Source organism: Anser brachyrhynchus, assembly GCF_964034855.1.
Source record: "Anser brachyrhynchus genome assembly, chromosome: 1".
Lineage (NCBI taxonomy): Eukaryota > Metazoa > Chordata > Aves > Anseriformes > Anatidae > Anser > Anser brachyrhynchus.
In genome coordinates, this window is record NC_137694.1 from 87,512,241 (window position 1) to 87,534,502 (window position 22,262).

Here is a 22,262-nt window from a genome sequence, read left to right on the forward strand (position 1 = left end):
GTCCCTTCTCTACAGGCATGCTCTGACCTTCTAGGAAGAAATAACTTCACAATTTTCAGGACTACATTAACTGATGATTAGTTGGGTGCTAAGTCAATTAAGCATGCTTCATTTTCATTATCAGATATGGCTGAGTACTCCATTTACTCATTAAGCAGGATGCCAAGGTCGTTATAGGTATTCTGAATGTAGTCTTCCATAGTGGGAGATAAACAATCTTTTGTTTTTGCTTAACGTTTATCCATTTTGTAATATATACTCTTGTTTTAAAAAACAGATAAAAACAACTTAGCTTACATACCAGACAACTTTCTTTGAGCAGACAGCTCTCTTGTATTATATTTTAGAATTCTTCACTAAATTTGTACTACTATGAATATTACAATATTACTAGGCTTTAGCTTAAAGTCACCTTTTTTTTTCCTCCAGATTTTTCAAAGATCAAAACTAAACTAGTTTGAATGTTAATCAGTTCCATCTATGCTGCATACTGCAAAGACAGCAGATACCAGACCAATGCTGCACAGAGGCAAGCCAGCCACCCCACAGCACATCTGGTACCCAGGGCAACCTTCCAGGACGGGGTGGCCAGGACACAGAAGGAGCCTGGAGCTGGGGCCCTCAACATCTGAAGTGTACCTATTTGACCTTAACCCTAAGGAAGGGCTCCACACCATTACTTTTACTTTGCATACCATTCCTTTGAAAACCTATTAAAGTCAAAACATTTTGCCATATCCAGAAAACCTTTCAGAGTTTCTGAGCATATTGTTATTAAAACATCTGTCACCACTTCTTCCCATCAGACATGAATCCAGACTAGATTTTCAGTAAAATACCAAAGGTTATTAAACAAACAAAACAACAACGAAAGATTAATTCCTAATCCTGATCCTGCTAAAACACAAAACAACGTGCTTGAATTAGATTTTTTTTTTTGTCCTAGTACACAGCAAAGTTTCTCTTCATAGCTTAATTTTGAAGCTTCTTAATCGGGTTACTGAAACCTGCTTACAGAGCTATCACTATTTTACATAAAATACAGCACAACTGATGGAAAATCCCTAAGCTGAAAAAGGAACCTTGACTTCCTCCACAGTGAACCTCAATTTCTCTGAAGGAATTCAGAAGCAGGTAACAGCAGAAACTTAGTGTAGCTACTTCAGAGATTAGCGTAAAGATCCCTCCTTTCTCCATTCTCTACTTACAAACACATATTCTATATGTCCAGTGAAAATGTTGATACAAAACTGGGACCTCTGCAGTTAGGGACACAGGAAGCATATCTTGTTGTCCTTTCCCACAGACCATAATGAAATTAAGTCTATCTGTATGGAAAGAATTAAATTTATTCAAAATTAAGTTTTCCATAATGCAAACAATAGCAAATGATGTAAACCTTGGGTAAAAGGAAAGAAGTATTTGGGGGTGGTTTAATAGAAGCCAGGAACCAAAGTCCTTCCAACACCACAAGTTTAAGTGACACAGGAAGACAAAGTTTGGAAGACAAATTGACATCCATCAACAAGATCCTCATTAATGACTTGTGTCCACCTCTTCAATATTTGTATAGAAATAAAATTAAGGCAGTTCATGTACTTCTGAGTCAATGACTACCAGAGATCTCATACAGCCTTCAGCTAAGGCTTTTGATATTTGATGAGCTGATGTTGGAGGAAATATTGCTGTAATGACTTCTCCAACTATTCAGTGGCATATTAAATAAGTAACAGAATAAAGCCTGTGTAACTGTGCCTGAGGGTTGAAAATCATTCATAAATAAATAAATAAATCCAAGTTATTTCTGCAGCCATGAGACTCCCATGGTGGAACAATAGCTGTCTGTATCCTATTTTTTCATAGTATTTAAATATTTTGCAGCTAGAATGTAATGTTTATATGTAAATAAAAGATTTAAAAAACAAGAAAACAAAAAACATATCACTTCTACATATATGGAGGTCTAAACAGACAAAGCTAAACTATAACCTGATAATCTTCTGAGATAGCCTATATTTCAACAATACTCACTGGATATTTCAGTTAGAGGGATTACGAAGATGAACAGATTCTTGATTCAAGATTTTTTCTGCACTTACATAAGCATTTTTATCGGCTGAGACAGACTATTTCATACAGTGGTGTACGGACATGTTATTTAACCAGAATTTTGGACCACTAGAGACTATACTTTAGGCTACAAGCTGATACAATATGGGAGGGGTAGGGATGTGAGTGGTATTTGGAAGACCGGTTGGAAGACAGGATGACAAAGAAAGATCATCTTATTAAACATCCCATGAATGGGAGTTGGATCTGTCTCTGGACAGATTGGAGAGCTGGGCGATCACCAACCACATGAAGTTTAACAAAAGCAAGTGCCGGGTCCTGCACCTGGGACGGGGCAACCCTGGCTATACGTACAGACTGGGCGATGAGACGCTGGAGAGCAGCCCTGCAGAGAGGGATCTGGGGGTTGTGGTTGACAGCAAGTTGAATATGAGCCAGCAGCATGCCCTGGAAGCCAGGAGGGCCAACTGTATCCTGGGATGCATCAAGCACGGCATCGCTAGTCGGTTGAGGGAAGTGATTGTCCTGCTCTACTCTGCGCTGTTGTGGCCTCACCTTGAGTACTGTGAGCAGTTCTGGGCACCACAGTACAAAAAGGATGTGAAACTGTTGGAGAGTGTCCAGAGGAGGGCAACAAAGATGGCGAAGGGCCTAGAGGGGAAGACATATGAGGAGCGGCTGAGGTCACTTGGTCTGTTCAGCCTGGAGAAGAGGAGGCTGAGGGGGGACCTCATCGCAGTCTACAACTTCCTAGTGAGGGGAAGTGGAGAGGCAGGTGACCTGTTCTCCATAATCACCAGTGATAGGAGCCATGGGAACAGTGTTAAGCTGAGGCAGGGGAAGTTTAGGCTAGACATCAGGAAGAGGTTCTTCACCGAGAGGGTGGTCGCACACTGGAACAGGCTCCCCAGTGAAGTAGCCACTGCACCAAGCCTGTCTGAATTTAGGAAGAGATTGGACTGTGCACTTAGTCACATGGTCTAAAATTTTGAGTAGACCAGTGCGGTGCCAGGAGTTGGACTTGATGATCCTTATGGGTCCCTTCCAGCTTGGGATATTCTATGATTCTATGAATTACGTCGATCTCCCAATTTTCCCAAGAAAGGAAAGATGAAAGGGCTCACACTGTTTTACCAGCTTACTCTATTTGTTCATTCTGAAGTCAAGTGGAATGACAGCTTGACACCAGATATACTCCGGGAGGGAGAAGCCAGTTGACAAAAAGTCATAGTTTCATCTGCCTTTCACTGCTTCACAGCTGCCCTTGTCAATGTTTTATCTGGCTGCAGTTGCAGCTGTTAAATTTTTGTGATTTATAGGTACAGCATCGCCTCATGAATTACAGAGATAAGGTGACATCCAGCGTGTGACTACTGTAATTTCATGTCTTGCCTTACACTACAATTAAGACAAATCTCTCTTATATGAGAGAACATTGCGGGGGGGGGGGGGGGGGGTGGGGAGCAGGTGAAACAGGCCAAATCAAGCTCAGGCATACTGAAGTCAGATCCATGTGTATATAAAGAGCAAATTCACATTAACATTGGGCTGAGCTAGGACTCTACATTCCTACATGATCAATGAAGCACGCATAGGATGATTCAGGACACCCCTGTATAGTTCTCCATTGACCAGACAGGGAGCCATAGCTCTTCATTCCAAGCTTCTAACCTAGTTAAAGGTGGACAGCAAGAGGTATTCATGCTATCCAGGTGATAAAATAAGGCCATTTGCATTTGTCTGCTATTTACCTAGCATGCACCTAGCAGGCTTGAAGAACAAAACTCAGCCCTGGCACGAATAGAAAGAACGTTAATTGAGGTCAGTAAGACATCCATTTGCTTACTGCAAGGCTGCCTTCTCTTCTACGAATGCGAGAACATCATGCCACTAAACTCAGAAAATCCTTATCTCCTAGTTAGATGCTTTGGCACACACCTACTCCGATACTCAAGCTGTAACCCTCCTTTGCTTTTTCCAAGCTTGTGGAAAGGGGACTGTTGAAGGTCTGAGACCTGAGGTATACCTTTATACCTGGGAAAGTTCTTTACACAAGTTGTACTCCCTGAATGCCAAACCTAAGCAACTCTTTTCTGACCATTGGCATAAATAATAGGAGCAGCAGTTTCTAACCAAGGTATGGTTGTACTTCACCTATCAACTTTTGTGTCATTAGCATTTACTTCTCCCATGCATCTCTCATCAAGGTACATCTCAATATCACAGAAAAATATGGTATTTTTGAGTTCTCACAAAAGTTGTGGCATTTCATTCTGAGGTTTTCCATACATTGAAACGTGCACCAGAAAAAGTAGAAGATGAAAAATAATAATCCCCTAAGATGAAACAAAAGAAGCCAATTATGCCTAAGCTTTGAGATTCGAAAGAGAAGAGAGATGTGTCATTCCACCATACATCAATTTAGCAAAATTACAATAGCTATAGCCTAAAAATCTATGTGGTTTTACCAAATGAAGGATAATGGCAGTATAATTTGATCATGTTTCCTGTCTACCTAAAGGGTAAAAATTCTGAAAGTTAAGGGCTATGATCTGCCAGATAGAAGCATACCTTCCAAAAGCTTAAAACTGAATGCAATAAGTTCACATTACAATGAAGGCGCTTAATTTAAAAAGTGAAGATAATTAAATAGCAAATATTCTCTAAGAGTTTTAAGCCAACTTGAGACATCCTGCAGAAGCTGTGATCCTGACCAAGTCTCTACAGCTTATTCAACACAGGAAGACAATCATATTATTTTAAATATCTACACTTAATTAAAAAAAAAAAAAAGGAAAAAAGGAAACAAAACTATGAAAACTTCAGCACTGAACAAAAAGACAAGTGCTTCTATCCTCAACATTTGCCTTTAATTGAAGACAGCCCTTTCCCCCATGTCATGCTATTACCGTTTCTTGGCACTGCTCAGCATAGCACTTACACATAGCAATACTATTTCTACTCTCCATAGTCTTCGTGAAACACACATAATTCATCTAACTCTCTCAAAGGCACTGCAGCCAAACGGCAGACTGCAGAAGTTTTCTCCAAAAACTGTCAGATGTTAAATTAAAAGACACCACCATGATTATGACAGAAAGCTAGGCTTTTATTTTAGAGTGTAGCAACAGCTTAGGTAATGCCTGTATCCTCATCTCTTTCACCAAGGACAAGACTAACCCAAAATTACCTCATATTTCCCCCAAAGGAACATGCACATTTTACCCTACAGGAACATTCTGTAATTGTCTCTAACCTGAGACAATCCAGCACCTAACTTTCTTGAGTTCCACTTTAAAATCACAATTTAATCAATCAAAACTAGTGAGAGCATCTTTGTCCATGTCTACTGGCCTTCCATAATTAAACTGTCAAGAGCAGCTGGCATTTTTGGCTCTGTGAGCAGCAAGATGTGTTTTCTCAATTAGCTGTTTTTTGCCAACACCTTCCCCCACCCTACCCACCCCCAATTTACTCTTTGCAAAAATACCTGGTAAATTCCTTATTATCTGTCTTTTGCTACTTCATTGCAAGATCTCTGGTAAAATCCAACTTGTATTTTATCAAAAATCCACTGAAAAGAAGCCACCTGACTTTACCCAGTAATTTCCACATAAAATAATAGCACTAGGAACAGACCATACCACAAACAATGTCAAATCCTGTGGAGAGGAAAAAAAAAGTGAATAATTTGAAGGTGGCTGTTTTTAGCAGTATGGTAGCACTGACAAAGCTATAGATCTGAATTGATCTTAAGATGCCAGTGGAGCACTAATATGTTCCTATTATCTACTGCTGGCAAGATGCAGTAACAGCCTAGATGTGGGGGAGGTAAAGAGAGAGAAAAGTGAAAGACGACAGCCAAATAAAGTGTTACATAAGGATAAAGCATTATTAAGCTAGAAACAGGTAGAATGCAGCTTCAGAGTCTCTGGCTCTCAGCCCAGCCCACTAAAGGACGCTGTTTCTAGATGACAGACACCTGGCACATTTAAAGTCCACAAGTACATGATGTTGGGCAAAAAATGCCTTGATTTAGCATCTGCCTCAAGCACAAGCATTCCCCAAGACTCACCAGGTGAGATACAGCCATCCAGCATTTTAGAATGATTAACCATTTCTGTTTTCTTGATAATTTTGGAAATTTAGCAAAAGCCTAAACAAATCATGAAAATCCAGTGATGCACTGTTTCAGTTAAGCTGGAAGGGACTGATGATCTGGAAATGGGAAGGTTTATTCCCAATTTATTTCCCCCATTTTCTTTTCTGACTCAAGAAAGGAATCACACTAACTTCAGTTAGAAAGGTCACCATCCCCATTGTATAAAGAAAGAAAATAAAGCTTTCCCTACACAACAGGCTTGCAACAACCTGCAGATACCCAAGTAGGAATTTGCTTTCAGTTTCTAATTTTCTGGATGGTCCATGGACCATCCTTTTTGTCAGGGAGTGTGATGATAGGACAAGGGGTCATGGTTTTAAACCATGAGAGGAGAGATTTAGATCAGATGTTGAAGGAAATTCACTCAAAGAGTGGTGAGGCACTAGCACAGGCTGCCCAGAGAAGCTGTGGATGCCCCATCCCTGGAGGTGTTCAAGGCCAGACTGGATGGGGCTTTGGGCAGCCTGGTCTGGTGGGAGGTGTCCCCGCCCATGCCAGGGGGTTGGAACTCGGTGGTGTTTAAGGTCCCTTCCAAGACAAATCATTCTATGACAAACTGCAGCCACAATCGTGTTCACCATTGGAGATATGGTATAGGAAGAATGTTTGCATAGACTCACCTATCATCTGTAGGTTGCTTGAGACTTTCCCATGGGAGATAGGCACTCTTAAATTGTATTTGAAACAGCTAGTACTTTTTCTTTCTCCTTTGTGTAGGAAGGAAGTCAGCATACTTAAATGGGCAAGATAGTCTCCATCCTGCATAAGTTATTTCTAAAGAAATTGAATACATAAAACAAAAGCACTGCATTTTCCCTAGCAGGTCTGGGAATTCAGTTCAACAATTTGCATTAGCATGTCAAAGAGAAAAACAAAGCCAAAAAAACCCACCAACCTCTGCCCAGTAGAACAAGCAGAAAAATCACATGATTATCTTTTTTAACTGTCATTCCATAGATTATATTCTTGGCCACCAGCCCTGTCCCAGCTAGAGGAGGTACCAGAATTTGTAAATCTATGTCAGCAGGAATGACTGAGGTTAATTAAGTGAGATTTGTTAAATGAGCTAACTGTACTGAATTAACTATACATCTCATATCACCATAATCATTAAAAAGTCCATCTTTTTAAGGCTCAAGTCCTTAATGCTTCAGCTTAATCTCTAAGACTCTGCACATAACAGTTTGAAGCAACTTCACAAGAAAAATACATAGCTGTAGCTCCTTCCTCCTTGTGAATGAAAGTATATCTCAACACCAAGTTTCCTTAATAAGCCTGTATTTCTGTTAACAGGGAGGAAACGTGCAGAAATCTGCAGTAGCTCAGAACCTATCTATGTTGTCCTGCTTATACAGCATAAATGATATTTGCTCTATGTAAAAGAGGAAAATTTTCTAGTAAATTTTAAAAATCTCTCACCATTTTTTTAAACAATAATATGTTGAAGTATATGAAGTGTTTTAGAGACCTTGGAATATCTGAAGCCAGATATTTAATTTTTAGTAGGCTTTATATAATAATATAATAAGGGTCTTAGCCTTGCTAGGTTTGAGATGCAGTTTTTCATGTGATGGATAGATTTTGAATGGACACAGAGAAGGAGATTATGGTTTGTTTAAGCAAATAAAAAGCAAATATCTAGTTACTCAGAAGACTACAAATAAATAAAGAATTGTTTTAAACAGAAATAATTACAATTTAACATGAGTTACATTTTCTCTTGAAGAAAGTATTTAAAAGTGAGCTGATATTCAAAGACGGTAACTTTTAAACAAAGATGAATCTTCAGGAGGTCAGCAAGAAGAAACAGATCTATCAGGACAAAAATATTTTGTCTGAAAGAAGAGGCTGAATCCAAAATATCAATTGAGCAAGGACCTAATTCTCCCCCAGGAAGCTCCAAAATCCCTGCTCCTTTAGGCATGGTAATGTTAAGAATATACAGTGTTTTAGTGTTTTACCACATTCATATAAACAAAAAGACCCAGAATCTGATTTTCCTCATCACAAAATATGGTCAAAATCTCTCAACAGTAAAATCAGGTTCCAACCATTAAGAAATACATTGCCAAAAAAATTCTAACTGGGTTCAGTCCTACCATGTGCTTCTTTACGTTATTTTTAAAGTGCTCTTCTGACAAAGTGATTTTCTCCTGCCCCTCCCCATAGAGTCTAATCCCCAGGATTCAGGTCAATGAAGATCCAGGCTCTGAGTCTAGGTACTTTAAAATAAAAATTGTTTACTTCACTTGATCAGAGATCACAGAACGAAGGGAATCACCTTCATCCTCTTTCTCTCCTTGGAAAGAAGGAAGTCATGAAAAACAATTTATTACTGAAAGCTGTTTGAGGACAGCTGATTGCCCTGCACTTAGAACAACAGTCTTACTAGATTATAATTGCTTACTAAATTGTAAGTTTAGCTCTCCGTGAAAGTAATCAATGTTTCCATAGATAATTGCACTATTTATATTTAAAACACTTACCACCCAGGAAGCAGTCTCCCAAGTTAATTTCATCTCCAGAATCTCCCTCTAGTTTAATTGATTTTTTAATTGCTTCTCACATCACTTTGTTATGTTTTCATACTCATTTTGCCCTTCTTTCTGGGCCTTTCACAGGTTTATCTATATATCTAGTTACTCTTGTAAAATGCCAGGACCCAGAATAAACCACAGTCTTGGGATTGGTGTGCCTACACCTTCTCCTTAAAAGGAGCTCACTAAAGAACAAGAAAGAATTTCAAACACAAAATGCTAGATTTTTTTTTTGTGGGGGAAAATAAGCAAAGCTAGATTTATTTTTAGTATCAGAAGCATAGTTACCATGTCAGACAGAATAGAGTTTCTCCATAACTCTTCCTGTGTCCTGCATTCTCACAAGCTGGTCCATGTTTCCAGCCTCAGCTTCTGACTTCTCAGGCAATTTCTGAGCCCTTCCCATCCCATCTCAGTTGCTCAGAGATTTTATTAGCTTCCTGCTACCTTTGCCACTCTCTGCCTGAGTGACGTGACCCCACCAATGTGCCCTCGCCCACCCCAACATTCCCCACCATACAACACTATAAAAATCCTCCTCTCCTGGAGATGTTCACAGCCAGTTCTCAGCCACATCAACTCCAGCTCTTGCTGGAGGCCTCTCCTCCTCATGCTCAGAGTAATGCAACAAAATGAAAACCAAATCAACTGCACAGCCTCTCTCCTTCTAATAACACATTTTTTAATAACACATTAATAACACATTCTAATAACACATTAAAAAGGAGTTTGTCTCCTTTTTACTAGATGCAGTCATCAGTAATTCATGACGACAGGATTAATCTCACACTCAGTCCCTTTTTCTGATTTGGAAGAGCCCCCTTTGGAGTACTGTGGCTTTCTGCAAGCCCTAGCACACAGCCTGAGATGTCAAGACGTCCTACTATCCCCCCCGACCCTGCCCCTCACATTTCAACCCTATCTCTGCAGCCTCCTGCCTGAGCCTCTGTGGGAGTCCAGGCTTCCTCTCCCTTCCTAAGATGGATTTTTTGTGTCACAGCATGACTTTTCCAAAGCAGGAAAAAGCAAGAGGTTTTTCATATAAACCACCTGCCTATCTATCTGGAATTTGAAGCCTGCATTTTTCTATGCAGCCCTGTGCAGCCTGATGAGGCTGTGTCCACCATGGAGCTCTGCAACCAACTATATCTTATTCTGGTACCAGCAGTTATGAGAAATTACCCATTGTGCCTTAATTTCTATTTCTAAGACAGGAAAAAAAAAAAACCACCTCTACACCATACATAGCCTTGGAAGATCAAGAAAGCAGCAGGTCCTGAAACATCATTAAATACTAGAAACATTTGGCTACAAAACAGAAATATAATCTCATTGTTGAGGCTAGTATTACAAATATTTCTTGGGAGAGAAAAAATGTTGTTTTCTTGGTATTAATCTGAAGACCTCAGTAACATATTGTTTCTAAAATAGATGAAGTGTTAGAAACAAACAACAGACTGTCTTATCCAGCCCCACACCTCCTTATTCAGCTCCTCCAGAGCAAGCTGCAGGCCTGAGCATGCATCCTTTGTATCCTGACAAAACACTTGTTGGAGGTACTGAGTGAGGAAAGGTTTGGAGCTATAAGATCATTTCTCCAAGAAAAGTAGCATTCTACCCAGATGTCAAGAAGCACGAGTTCCTTCCTAGTCCTTGCAAGCGGCAAATTTAGTTATTTGCAGCATGCATCCCTAAGAAGAAGTGGTCACATTCATTCAGAGGAATGACCATGCATAGTGGAAAGGAGAAAGGAACACTATATAGACATAGACAGTTATTAACCTCTTAATTCAGTGTTAGAGGCAAAATAAAAAAAAATAATCTAAATTTGTATGAATGCCTCAGTCTAAGAATAAGCATCACTAACATAAAGAAATGGCCATTTGGGAACTGCAAATATTTTGAGTTAAATTTTTGTCTCAGACAAGATAACATATTATTGTCCAGTCTTATTATTGTGGGGAATATTTATTCCTCCTATACTACAGGAAAAAAATTAAATCAGACAAAGTGAAATCTTTGGGTCAAGGGAAGGAAGATTGGCAATCACCCTCTGTGTTCCTCTGCTGTGGAACCCGGCAGCTTATGTTGCAAGACAAGTCCAGAGAGTTCCAACCCAGCCACATTCTTACCCGAAAAGTAAAGTGAAATGAACAAACACTATATGAGGGGTCACTATATGAGCACGGTTTAGAACAAAAGTGAATTTAATTCAGGGTTTTAAAAATTAACACACACATCCTATCTCCTCTATATTTTACTGCCAGCCAGCCTATTCTGTAAAATCTTCCTCTGCTTCTGGTTCACAGTTCCAGGATATCCCAGCAGTGAAATACACATATTGCATTTTTGGATAATTTCAATGATAAAGAAATACAATGAAGACCAAAGAAAGTTGGATAAGGAGCTTTCAGAACATGTTTAATTTAAACATACCTATGGTTAAATCCTCCCACTTAGTTCACTTCCAAACTTAAATGCAGATATTCTAATCTCTGACTATTTTTACTTTGAAAAAACATCTCTATATGCTTGTTCTCTGAACTGAGGGTACCACCCTCTTAAACGTTTTCTTGAGAGGATAAAAGGGGAAGATCATTCTCAAGTACTATTTCTTTGCCCTCCCCCCCAATATTTCAGAAGTTTCTCCCTAAAAATAAATAAATAAATAGAGTATTTTAAAGTTTTTATTTGAATATGTTCCCTCTCCCTCTTGCAGGAAACAAACAAAATCTGCAATGAAATTCTCGTATTGACATCAGTTGGGATAACCTCATCTTCAGAGCAGTCCTATATGAATTTTAAGCTAAAGTATTTCAGAGCAGCCTTAACTGCAGCAGTCAGCAATTTTCATCTAGAGAAAATGAGAATAATTGTATTACCAAATATCCTTCTGACCCCAATACAGTCACAAAAGCAGCTGAGGAATGACACACACAGAAGATGCATACACCTGCTGAGAGACATTATAATGTCATACACAGCAGCCAGCATAGCCCAAGAAGACAACAAATAAACTACTGTATGAAAACCCTTGCAGAACTGAAGATGCACTGTGCAGTTCTTGAGGAGAAGGGAATCATTGGCTTCACAGGACCAAAGCAATTCTTTCCACTCCTTTGCTATCAGCCCAGTAGATTCTCAGGAAGCCCCTCGCTGCTCTGAACATAGATTTTTGATAGATCTGTGAGAGCCTTGATGAAGGCCAGATCTTAATCTCAACAAGAAAAAAAAAATAAAATCCAAAGACCTCCCTCTAAAGGAGCATAAGTAGTACTACTGAAAAGCACTGCTTTGTACTGTTCACTTTCAAACCATGAAGCAAACATGATTTCTGATATTTCTATTTTCCATGAACAGAAAGAATATTTCTCTGGCATTAAAAGTGTGAAATGGCAGCTGAAGGGAAAATAGCGTTTTTACCAAATCAGTGACATTTCCTTCTCTCCCTAGTGTATCAACTTAACCTAAACTGATGTTTTCTGAAATATCAGCTGTGTACTTTCACATTAGCTAAGTGTCTTGGACTTTAACTCAAATTAGTGAAATAAAATTTACTCTAGTAAAGATGGTAAGGAAAGTAAACTCAGCATGTTATATGTGCATAGAAAGTCACTGTGTGCAAATATTTAAAAGAAATCCCAGTGATAAGAGTAATGCAGATCTTTTCTTCCTTTATTGAACCCATATCCAATTCCTTGACAATATGACAACTAGAGCAATTTAGGGTCAGAATACGTATCTGCTGTTATGCTTAGGCTCTGGAGGCCCTGCTTTAACCTCTGGCACCATGGCTAGTATGGCAGCCTTTCCAGATCCATTTTCCGAGCAATTTTATGTTGAAGATTTTTGGTGTGTGTGTGTGTGTTTTCTCCCCCATTAGAATCCCAGTCATTGGCTGAACCCAACAGATGTACATTTTTATTATATTCGCTGGTGTATAAAGTCTCAATATAGAGGCAGAGAGGTGTGATATAATCTAAAAAGGAAGTTTGCAAAAATGAAAGATTTTTATGCTCAAGGACTAAATTTGCCCTAGTAAATTGCTTCATGCCTACAAACTCCCTTTAAGCTGGCATACAACAGAGTTCAACTGAATTTTAGTGCCATAAAAATGCAAGTTGAACATCTGGGTCATTCCTTCCACACCAGTGCTCCAGGTCAAGTTTTAGTAATTCAGGATGTCAGGTTAAAAAAAAAGAAAGTGTTTACTTATGCAGGAGATTTACAAAAGAAAAAAAAAAGAAAAAACAAAAATTTATATAGAGAGATGTATAATTATATCTAGAAGAAAAAGGATTCATCCTTAGAAACTTTTCCCCTGTTTGTGACATTTCCATCTGAAAATGGATTAATTTTTGACAGTTTCCTAGGAAAAGGTTAATTATTTTTCAAGTCCTACAGTCTGTCTTATAGGAGATATGATTCTTATCAAATTCTGAAGACTTTCTTCCTCTTTTTTTTTTTGGTGACAGTATTGGTCCTCTGTGGATGCATAGAATGCTTCATAAGCTATAAGTACTCACTTAGAAAGTATTCGTTATTATTTATGTTTTATGTATTTTGCATATAACAATATTAATCCTTAAAAAAAAAAGTGCTCTCTATACACAATCCAGACTACTGCTTGCAAGAATTTTAGTTAACTTGAATATATTGTCTTCTTAATTAAGAACAAAATACCAGCAACACATGGAATGGAACCAATATAGGAAGTTCCTTGACTCAGGAAACTTGTGTCTTTTAAGGAACTGACAAAAAAAATTGAAAGATAGGTCTTACAGAGTTGGAAAAATTAATGTTAAATTTTTATTTTCACATCTTCGTGTCAATTGCTGAAAAAGATTCTTTATGCTTTCATTTTTTGTAGATGAAAATTTACATTAATAAAATTTACTTGTTATTGTGAGTAGAATTCAATAAAGGAAAAAAATATTACCAGATTCTTTACTTTATAGTTGTAATTCACACAAAAGTATGCTAAGTACACTTTCTGGGAAGAATATGCTTACTACAAAGGACACAAAGACTAGATTAATGTTTACAAACAAGGTTTGAGTACTGCACTAAGGATAAAATATGAAGGGGAGTTTGAATTACCTGATTTACTACTTAAACTGAAAGCTCATTTTAAGAACTGTAGAAACATTAGAGTTAATTTAGAAGAGTTTTGAGTAACACTTCAGTTGTTTTGAAGTTGTTTCGATGACTAAGATGATAGGTTAATGACATACTAAGTGAAATGATCCATGGCACCTGCATTAGAATTGCAGTAAGGCTATTTATGATAACAACTTAATCTTCACATCAGCCATAACTACTGTTTTAGAAGATTATTATGTATTTTAAAATGAGATTGACATTTGTGTTGTGGTTAATAGGTTTTATTTCTTCAGTTTGCAATACCTTTCCCTCAGCTTTGTAATAGTAAGTACTACATAACCTGGCAAAAAAGTTTACTCCATGTCTCTATGGGGTTACATACTGAAGATGTCTTCTACTCTTCACCTTCAATAGACTATATTCAAACATCAAGGGACAGTACTTTCATCTAAAAGGAAGTAGTCAATCCCGTAAGTTACAGCAAGAGTTAGTCACATGATTTTTCCATTTTCCAGTGTTCCAGAATCCCTCACAGCTGGGTCGCCTTCTCTTGTTACAGCTTTTTTCATCTAAAGTCATGCCAATAGCCAGGACTGACTATGGCCATGCCAGCCCCTGCTGTTTCAAAGAAGCTGGGAGGGAAATTTATATATGTGTATGTATATATATATATATGTATTAATATAAGTTTTATATATAATATTTTATATTTTGCTGGTTTCCTTTCTTTTCTCGACATAAGGATATTGGAATAGAGCTAGCCAAACCCTTTACCAGAATATTGCATTTACATTGTATAGAAACCTTTCTACTTATATGCATTGTGCACTATTTGAAGTATTTTATTATAGGTTCCCTTTATACCACAGGAAGGTACAACTGCTTCCACTAATATTATGGAGTTTTAACTTCATTTAATGGATATGGAACACTTCAAAAATCAGTCATCCATGAAATATGGCTGTAGATTTTGGAAGAGAAAGGAAATAAATAAGAGCATGGAATGCTGATAAGAAATTTCGTGCAAAAAGGAATTAAATTTCTCTGGAACTGTAAAAAAAAGTGCTCCACCCATCAAACTTCCTTTTCTAATACTGGTGATCTGTAAGGCTTTCAAAAGAAAAAAAAGGACTACATGGGTAAACTAATTTCATGTGCCATATTTGCACAGTGACAAATGTAACAGTTTTCTTTATTAAAATGGGGCAACAGGGAAATCCCTTTGTGCTTTGGTAGTCCGCCAGAAAAATGTAAACAAGGTGGCACAACACCCTGCAGAAAAGCTAGCAGGAATGCAGAACTCCAAAACCTGGTTGCTAGCTCCTGCAAGCTTTGTCTTCCTCACTGGAAATTATTCATTTGGGCGTAAAAACTGATGAAGTCAGCTGAAGTGACATACAGTTCTCAGGAGGTAAGGTTTCTCTTTTGATGGCTTCATATATTCCAGGGCAAAACAGTATCATTGAAGAGAGACACAGGAACCCTCCTGATGTTGAAGCTGAGCCAGAAGGTTCTGAAGATGGCCTGTTTAGTAGTGGGGGACAAGACTACCAGTCTTACCTCAAAAGTTGTGGTTTTCTTCTCCCTTATTGATTTCTTATTTTTAAACTTCAGAAGTAATTTTGCACTTATCAAAATTCAAGCGCAATTCTTCATCCTGAATTGTCCTGTCTCATGTTTTACCCAGTAGTCACACTTTTAAAAACCTACTGTATTGCGCTAGGAATACACAGGTGGAAATAATTAGATTCCAGTGTAGGAGCACAAAGACAAAGAACTGCACATTGTTTCAAGAAAATGAGGGTGACATGATGCTGAACAGAGTTACAGTAAGCAGCCTCTTCTTTTCAAATGCTATAGCACAAAAAGAAAAAACATAGTAAACATCAGAGAGAAGGAAAAAAAGAATGCTTTGTTCTTTACTCAGCTTTCACCAAGCAGATAAAATTCAATGTGCTGTTTCATCTAGCTCCAACAGACTGATGTATTTTCTAGGTCAAACTATTGTTTCCCCGGTAGCTACATGGTCATTTCGCCAGCATCCTCAACCTCCTGGCACATCTCAGCAATTCACAAGCACCTCCTTTTTGGGAGTAGGTAGAAGGTGTCTTATCTCCAACATATAGAACCGTGGCAGTGATGAAAAGGGGACAAGCCATTTGGAGAAGAGAAGAAAGGAAAACAGCTGAGAATATGGAAGGAGAGGGACAGGGAAGAATGTCTGCAATAGAAAGCATTACAGAGGTACAGCAAACTACTAGGGAAGGAGGAGCAAGGAAACAACATCTAAACTTGGCTGTCAGGCAAAGATTGAAGGATCCTGGTTTAGCAGTAAATGAAACAGTATGGATCAGAAATGGGATGTGCTGGAGTGGAATTGGAAAGGGAAAAAGGTACTACCACAGAATGAGAGTCAAGCAGGATAATCAGCATTGCTTATGTGAGGGGTAGCAATAGGACACCTCCTCTCCCCTAAGGAGAGTCACTCCAATTCAGGGGCAGAGGAGGGAGATAAAGGGCACAGGGATGGGTCCCTGGGCCAAATGTGCTTCCAGGATCTCATGACAAGCACCAAGCAGTTGCAGCAGACAATATAGCGGCATCACGAGTGTAACACACTTAGTCTTACATTAAATCAGTCACCCATATATAGATGGTCTACTGTACTGGCCACCACACCCACAGATGGCGCATACCAAGGCATCTGCTTATCCACAGGACAGGAAAATTTTGTTCAAATGAACACTTATAAGAACCTGATGCTTCTTCTGCTGCTCAAGCTGAGTGTATCAACACAGCCTCCACTCCTCCTTTCTAGCCCATTTTTCATGCGTCCCTTCTCTGCCTTCTCTTCTTACTGCTGCTTTTTTTTCCTGAGCTCATAAAATCCATCACTTGAATTTGTCTAGGCTGGCCTCCCCAAATTGAGCCTTGCTCAGTTTGGGCTGTCAAAAGAAATATAAAAAAGTGATCCCTAGTGTTTGAAGGGGAGATTCAAGCTTAGCAATGGTGAAATTGAGCAGTATAGCTAACATCTCCTGGAAAGCAAGAGATGGAAAAAAGAAAAATAACACTCCACTTAGTGCAATAGGAATAAAAACATCTTCAAAACTCTCTGCAGACCTAGTGCCAAATCATTTCAATGTGCAATGCAGTTTCTAGAGAAGCTCCTGATCATATGCCATTAACGCACTGCACAGGATTCATAATCTCTGAACAGCTACCCTAACACAAACTCATTTATCAGTCAGGCCTGTAACTTCTCAAGTTCTTCTGGAGTTTGGAGGAAAGCATTCAAAGTACCTCTTAATGGACCACAAAACAGCCCACCAATATTTTTGGTACAGTGATTTGGTAAATTGTGATATGATTAAAAATTCTTGCAATGCAAAAAACCAGACGAGCCAGAAAATTAGCCATTTAGAAGAGGTTAAACAGTTTACAGGCACAATTTCTCAATAGATAACTGCAATGCTGGGATTCCAGTATCAGTTTTTCAATCATGAAAGTGTCACCCAAACATCTGTAGAACTAACTGTTATGGGTTATCAGTGAAATAGGAGAAATATATCATTTTATCTTGTTTTTACTGATACGGGGGATATATACATATAAAATCAGTTTAAACCAAGCTTGTTGCTGGTACTGGCCATTAGCAGTTGTTTAGGGAAGAGCACAAAACAGCGTGTTTACATCCATCTGCAGAACAGCCACAAGTGTCTTTTGGTGCAAAGACCTCCTGAACAGGTGGTACTGTTGTTTTTTGTTGGTGTTTTTTTGTTGTTCTTGTTGTTGCTTGTTTTTTGTTTTACATTGTATAATCCTTGACAGCCCCGTCCCTGTCACCATGGATTCCTTCAGCTTTTAGTATCTGCAGTTTCCTGTGACTAGGAATCATGCAGCTTCGTGAACAGCCATCCACAGTGCTGCTCAAGTACCTCCCTCTGCTTGCATTAACGTGAGAAGGACTTGAGGGTTTTCAGTGCTTCTCAGAAAAATCAGATCATCCCTTCACATGAAAGGTTTTTTCTAAAGTTCAGTTTCGTAGATAATGCTGCTCTAAATTTACACATAACAAAAATGTTTCACTGTACTTAAAGGCACATGCACTCTGCTGCTGCAGAGACTCCAGGCCTTGCAAAACTGTTCAAAGCAAAAAAAAAACAACAAAAAAAAAAAAAAAACAAAAACAAAAAAAACCTATGTACCTGCCTTCTGGCTTTTAAACTTGATCTTCTTATTTTACTTCCCCCAGTCTCATTACCTCAGAAAAGTCAAGATCTATGGAGCAAATACTGCCACTAAGCATGCAAGAACCACATCATACACAACATTTGACACTAAATGATGTCAGGGTGAAAGATCTCTCTAGAGCTCCTTCTCCACTTGATCCAGAGGAAACACCACTTGACAGATGCAATCTCATTTGGCGTTTCCTTCCCAAGACACTGATTATTTTCTGCTGAGAAGTAGTAAGTCAAGTTAGGCTTGATTAAAAAAGGAAAAGAAAAAAAAATCTGATTTTTTAAGGGAGCATTGGTGCTTGTATTCCTGTGAGGAGTCTTGGCATCTTAATCACCAAGACACATTGCAGGCAAATTATAGCATGTCCATGTGTTAGAAAAAGTCTGTGAACCATAGCCATCTACCACAGGCAACATAAGCAAACAAGTTCAGCTCAGTAGAGCCACAGCATATATAGCATGCTCACCAACTCAGAGTTATATTACACCTTACACATTTTATGGAGTAAATTACATAACTAAATACTTTCTTTGCTCCTCTGAGACAGCTCTACTATGGCATAGAAACTCTACCAATAACATTTTAGTGAAAGCCTACTTTCTAACAGGTTAAAAAGGTCTCTATATCTTATTGCTTCATAGTTTAAAGTTGAAGATGTAAAAACACATACTCCTCCACATTTTAGTGATCCCCCTTCCACAGGGGGAGGGCACAAGCTATGAACACCACTCTTGCTGGCAGGAGCTCCACAAAGTGCTGGAGAAGACTGGCTAGTTGGCCCACAACAATGACTTCTGTCACACAGGGCAGTCACCCTTGCTGGGACACCAGTGCCCCAGGATGCTCACTACATCCCTGTCTGCCCACCATCACTGCCCAACTGGCTGGAGCCCCATGAGCATGAGAGGCGGTTCTCCCAACCCTTGCCCCTTCCCGAGGGGTGATGCAGCCCAGAGTCCCTGCCTTCTCAACTAGAGATATGGACAACAGACACCCACAGTACCCAAACATGTTTGCTGTGTGGGAATCAGCACCGGGGAACACAAGGAAGACAGCACCAGTGCTCAAAAACTTGCATTTAATGGTCACTCAGGCTCTCTGCAAGCAAGCAAGGGAACAGATAAGCTGTAACCCATTATAAATGGATTTTTCATCCTAAACAGCTTTCAGCTGCAGTATAAAGACAGCCTATGCTAGATAAATGTCTTCCATGTATTTTGTTAGCAACAGTTCACATCATGAGAAGTCAGTGTGTTTAGTATTAGTTGTGTCTGTAGTATTACAGATTGTTATTGTGATTGTATAGGTAAAAGAAAGAAATGGATTAATACAGCGACATTGACAATAAAATTGTTATTAATATATAGGTAGTTAACTTTATCACCAAAAGATACACCCTTATCTCATTTTCTCAGTACTCTGGAGCAACCTCCATAATATCATCCACATATTACATACACACCAGAAGAGCAGACAGCTGCACGATTAACCACACTGCATTGTTAAGAATACCAATTCCTAACCAGTTATGAATCATGAAAAAATTAAATTTCTTGTATAGTCATGAAGAAAATCTTTAATAGAAATAGATATTTTATTTGGCTGTTATTATGCCACAGAAACGTTCACGTGCTATTAAATTACAGAATCATCTAGGTTGGAAGAAACCTCCAAGATCACCCAGTCCAACCTGACCTAACACTAACAAGTCCTTCAGTAAACCGTATCACTAAGCTCTACTTCTAAACGTCTCTTAAAGGCCTCCAGGGACGGTGACTCAACCACCTCCCTGGGCAGCTGTCCTGGTTCCAGTTAGGACAGAGTTAATTTTCCCTCATAGTAGCTGGTAGGGTGCTATGTTTTGGATTAGGATGAGAAGAGCGCTGATAACATGCTGATGTTTTAATTGTTGCAGAGCAGTGTTTACACCAGGCCGAGGACTTTTCGGCTTCTCGCTCTGTCCTGCCAGCGAGCAGGCTGGGGGTGCAGCAGGAGCTGGGAGGGGACAGACCCAGGACAGCTGACCCAAACTGGCCAAAGGGGTATTCCATACCATCTGACGTCATGCTAAACAATATATAGGGGTGGCTGGCCGGGGTGGGGGGCCGGGCTGCTCGGGGATAGGCTGGGCATCGGTCAGCGGGTGGTGAGCAATTGCATTGTGCATCACTTGTTTTCTTACACATTATTATTGTTAATACTATTATCATTATCACTATTATTACTATTATTGTTATTATTATATTCCTGTCTTAATAAACTGTCTTTATCTCAACTCACTGGCTTCACTTTCCCGTTTCTCTCCCCCATCCCAGAGAGGGAGGGGGGAGGGTGAGCGAACGGCTGTGTGGTGTTTAGCTGCCGGCCGGGTTAAACCACAACAGCCCTTTTGGCGCCCAACGTGGGGCCCGAAGGGTTGAGATATTGACAAATTTGACCAGAGTGTGTTAAACTAAAATTGGTATAAGTATTGGACCTGCTTAATAGTTGCTAGTCACGATGTTGATTGCCTTAATCTCCAGTCTGCTGTACCTGTATTCCAAATTGAGTTTTATAGTGCGTTACTTTCTGTATGTGCTCCCTGTTGCACTGTTTATCCTTTCCGGGCCCTGGTTTAAGATTGTTATGGTACTGTGCGGTGTAACAATGGCTTATGAAATGATGAAATACCTGGTCACGACTTTAACCTGGTATTTGTACTCAGCACTGACGTCGACTCTATACTTTGGAACCCATATCTCGGAAACTATTAGCAATTACACCTATTGCCTGTTTTCGTTAGGGAGCCAATCTGTGAAGGGGACAGGGGAAGACATGTTTCCCTACCTGTTCACTCTCCCTTTCTCCTTCACCACCCTCTTATCCCCCGAGCTAGTTACGGTGGTTCTCCGAGATGTTGAATATCCTTGGGATACTCAGACCAGCCTGCTCTTGTTGTTATGTCTCCTGAATGCGCTTCAGGCTTTGTGGAGGGTTAAACAACTACTCAGGAATCTCATCCGGAGATCTGTCTTGAGGCGGGATAGTTGCGAGTGGCAGGGAGTGTGGGAGGATATGGGCAGGTTTCTAGAGCAGTGGTCACCTCCAGTGTTTTGGACATTCACCCCTGAACAACTGCAAAATCCTAAAAAGCTGGCAGAATGCTTGAAAAAAAGGTGTCATGACTCTGGCAGTTCCAAAGTGACACAAATCACTGTAGCGTGCTGGGGTCTGGCTTGTGCCTATCGAGCTGCAATTGATGCTACTAGCAACCTAGCTCCAGCTCCAGCTCCTGCAGCCGCTCCAGCTCCAGCCCCTGCAGCCGCTCCAGCTCCTGCTGCAAAGCCTTGTTCATGTTATTGCTTATCATATGCGCAGACTGAGCTTGTTGCAGCTGCTGGCCAGTGGGGTTGGGCCACAGGGCCGGCATGGCAGGCACTGGTTGTAGCAGGACATGTCTTAGGGCTGGAGATGCACCTGGTTCCCAAGGAGGATGAGGCGAGAGAATTGGATGAGAGAGCAGGGAGCTGGGCTGCCTTTTATGCTGGTACTTCATTGCCGCAGGCCCAGGGGCACCCTTGGCAGAGGTAACAATTTTCTGACAAGCTCAACTTGAATGCAAACCATTCCAACAAATGTTATGGTCTGTGTGTTGGTTTCCTGCACTGCTGCCTTTTCATTTCCAGATCTAGACCATGGCCATACCGCAGTGATGGATTCTTTAGAGTGCTGGGATGAAATGTCCAAGGATTTCTAGGGCAGGAATGCATCAGTGAGGGCAGAAGACTCACCGGAAGTGCTGGACGGGTCCCCTCTGATCATCTTCATGGCTGAGACACAGGCCTGTAGGGAAGAGGAGAGAAGAATGCGGGCAACGATCCCGCTACCTCTCGCAAAGAGCATGAGACTCTTAATCTCAGGGTCGTGGGTTCGTGCCCCACGTTGAAAGGGCTGTTGTGGTTTAACCCAGCTGGCAGCTAAACACCACACAGCCGTTCGCTCACCCTCCCCCCTCCCTCTCTGGGATGGGGGAGAGAAACGGGAAAGTGAAGCCGGTGAGTTGAGATAAAGACAGTTTATTAAGACAGGAATATAATAATAACAATAATAGTAATAATAGTGATAATGATAATAGTATTAATAATAATAATGTGTAAGAAAACAAG

General features: G+C 39.9%; 1 protein-coding gene across 6 annotated transcripts in view; it reads right to left on the bottom strand.

The window, feature by feature from the left end:
- The window catches only part of POU1F1 (POU class 1 homeobox 1), a 218,667-nt gene that overhangs the window by 163,267 nt on the left and 33,138 nt on the right, over positions 1-22,262 (bottom strand). For 3 of the 6 annotated variants that reach the window (XM_080594247.1, XM_080594243.1, XM_080594248.1), the window contains one exon: positions 21,888-21,939. The exons of the other annotated variants lie outside the window; for them this stretch is intronic. In XM_080594247.1, coding sequence (XP_080450373.1) covers positions 21,888-21,939 — 52 coding nt within the window. The remainder of the gene's footprint in view (positions 1-21,887; positions 21,940-22,262) is intronic. 6 annotated transcript variants of the gene reach the window in all.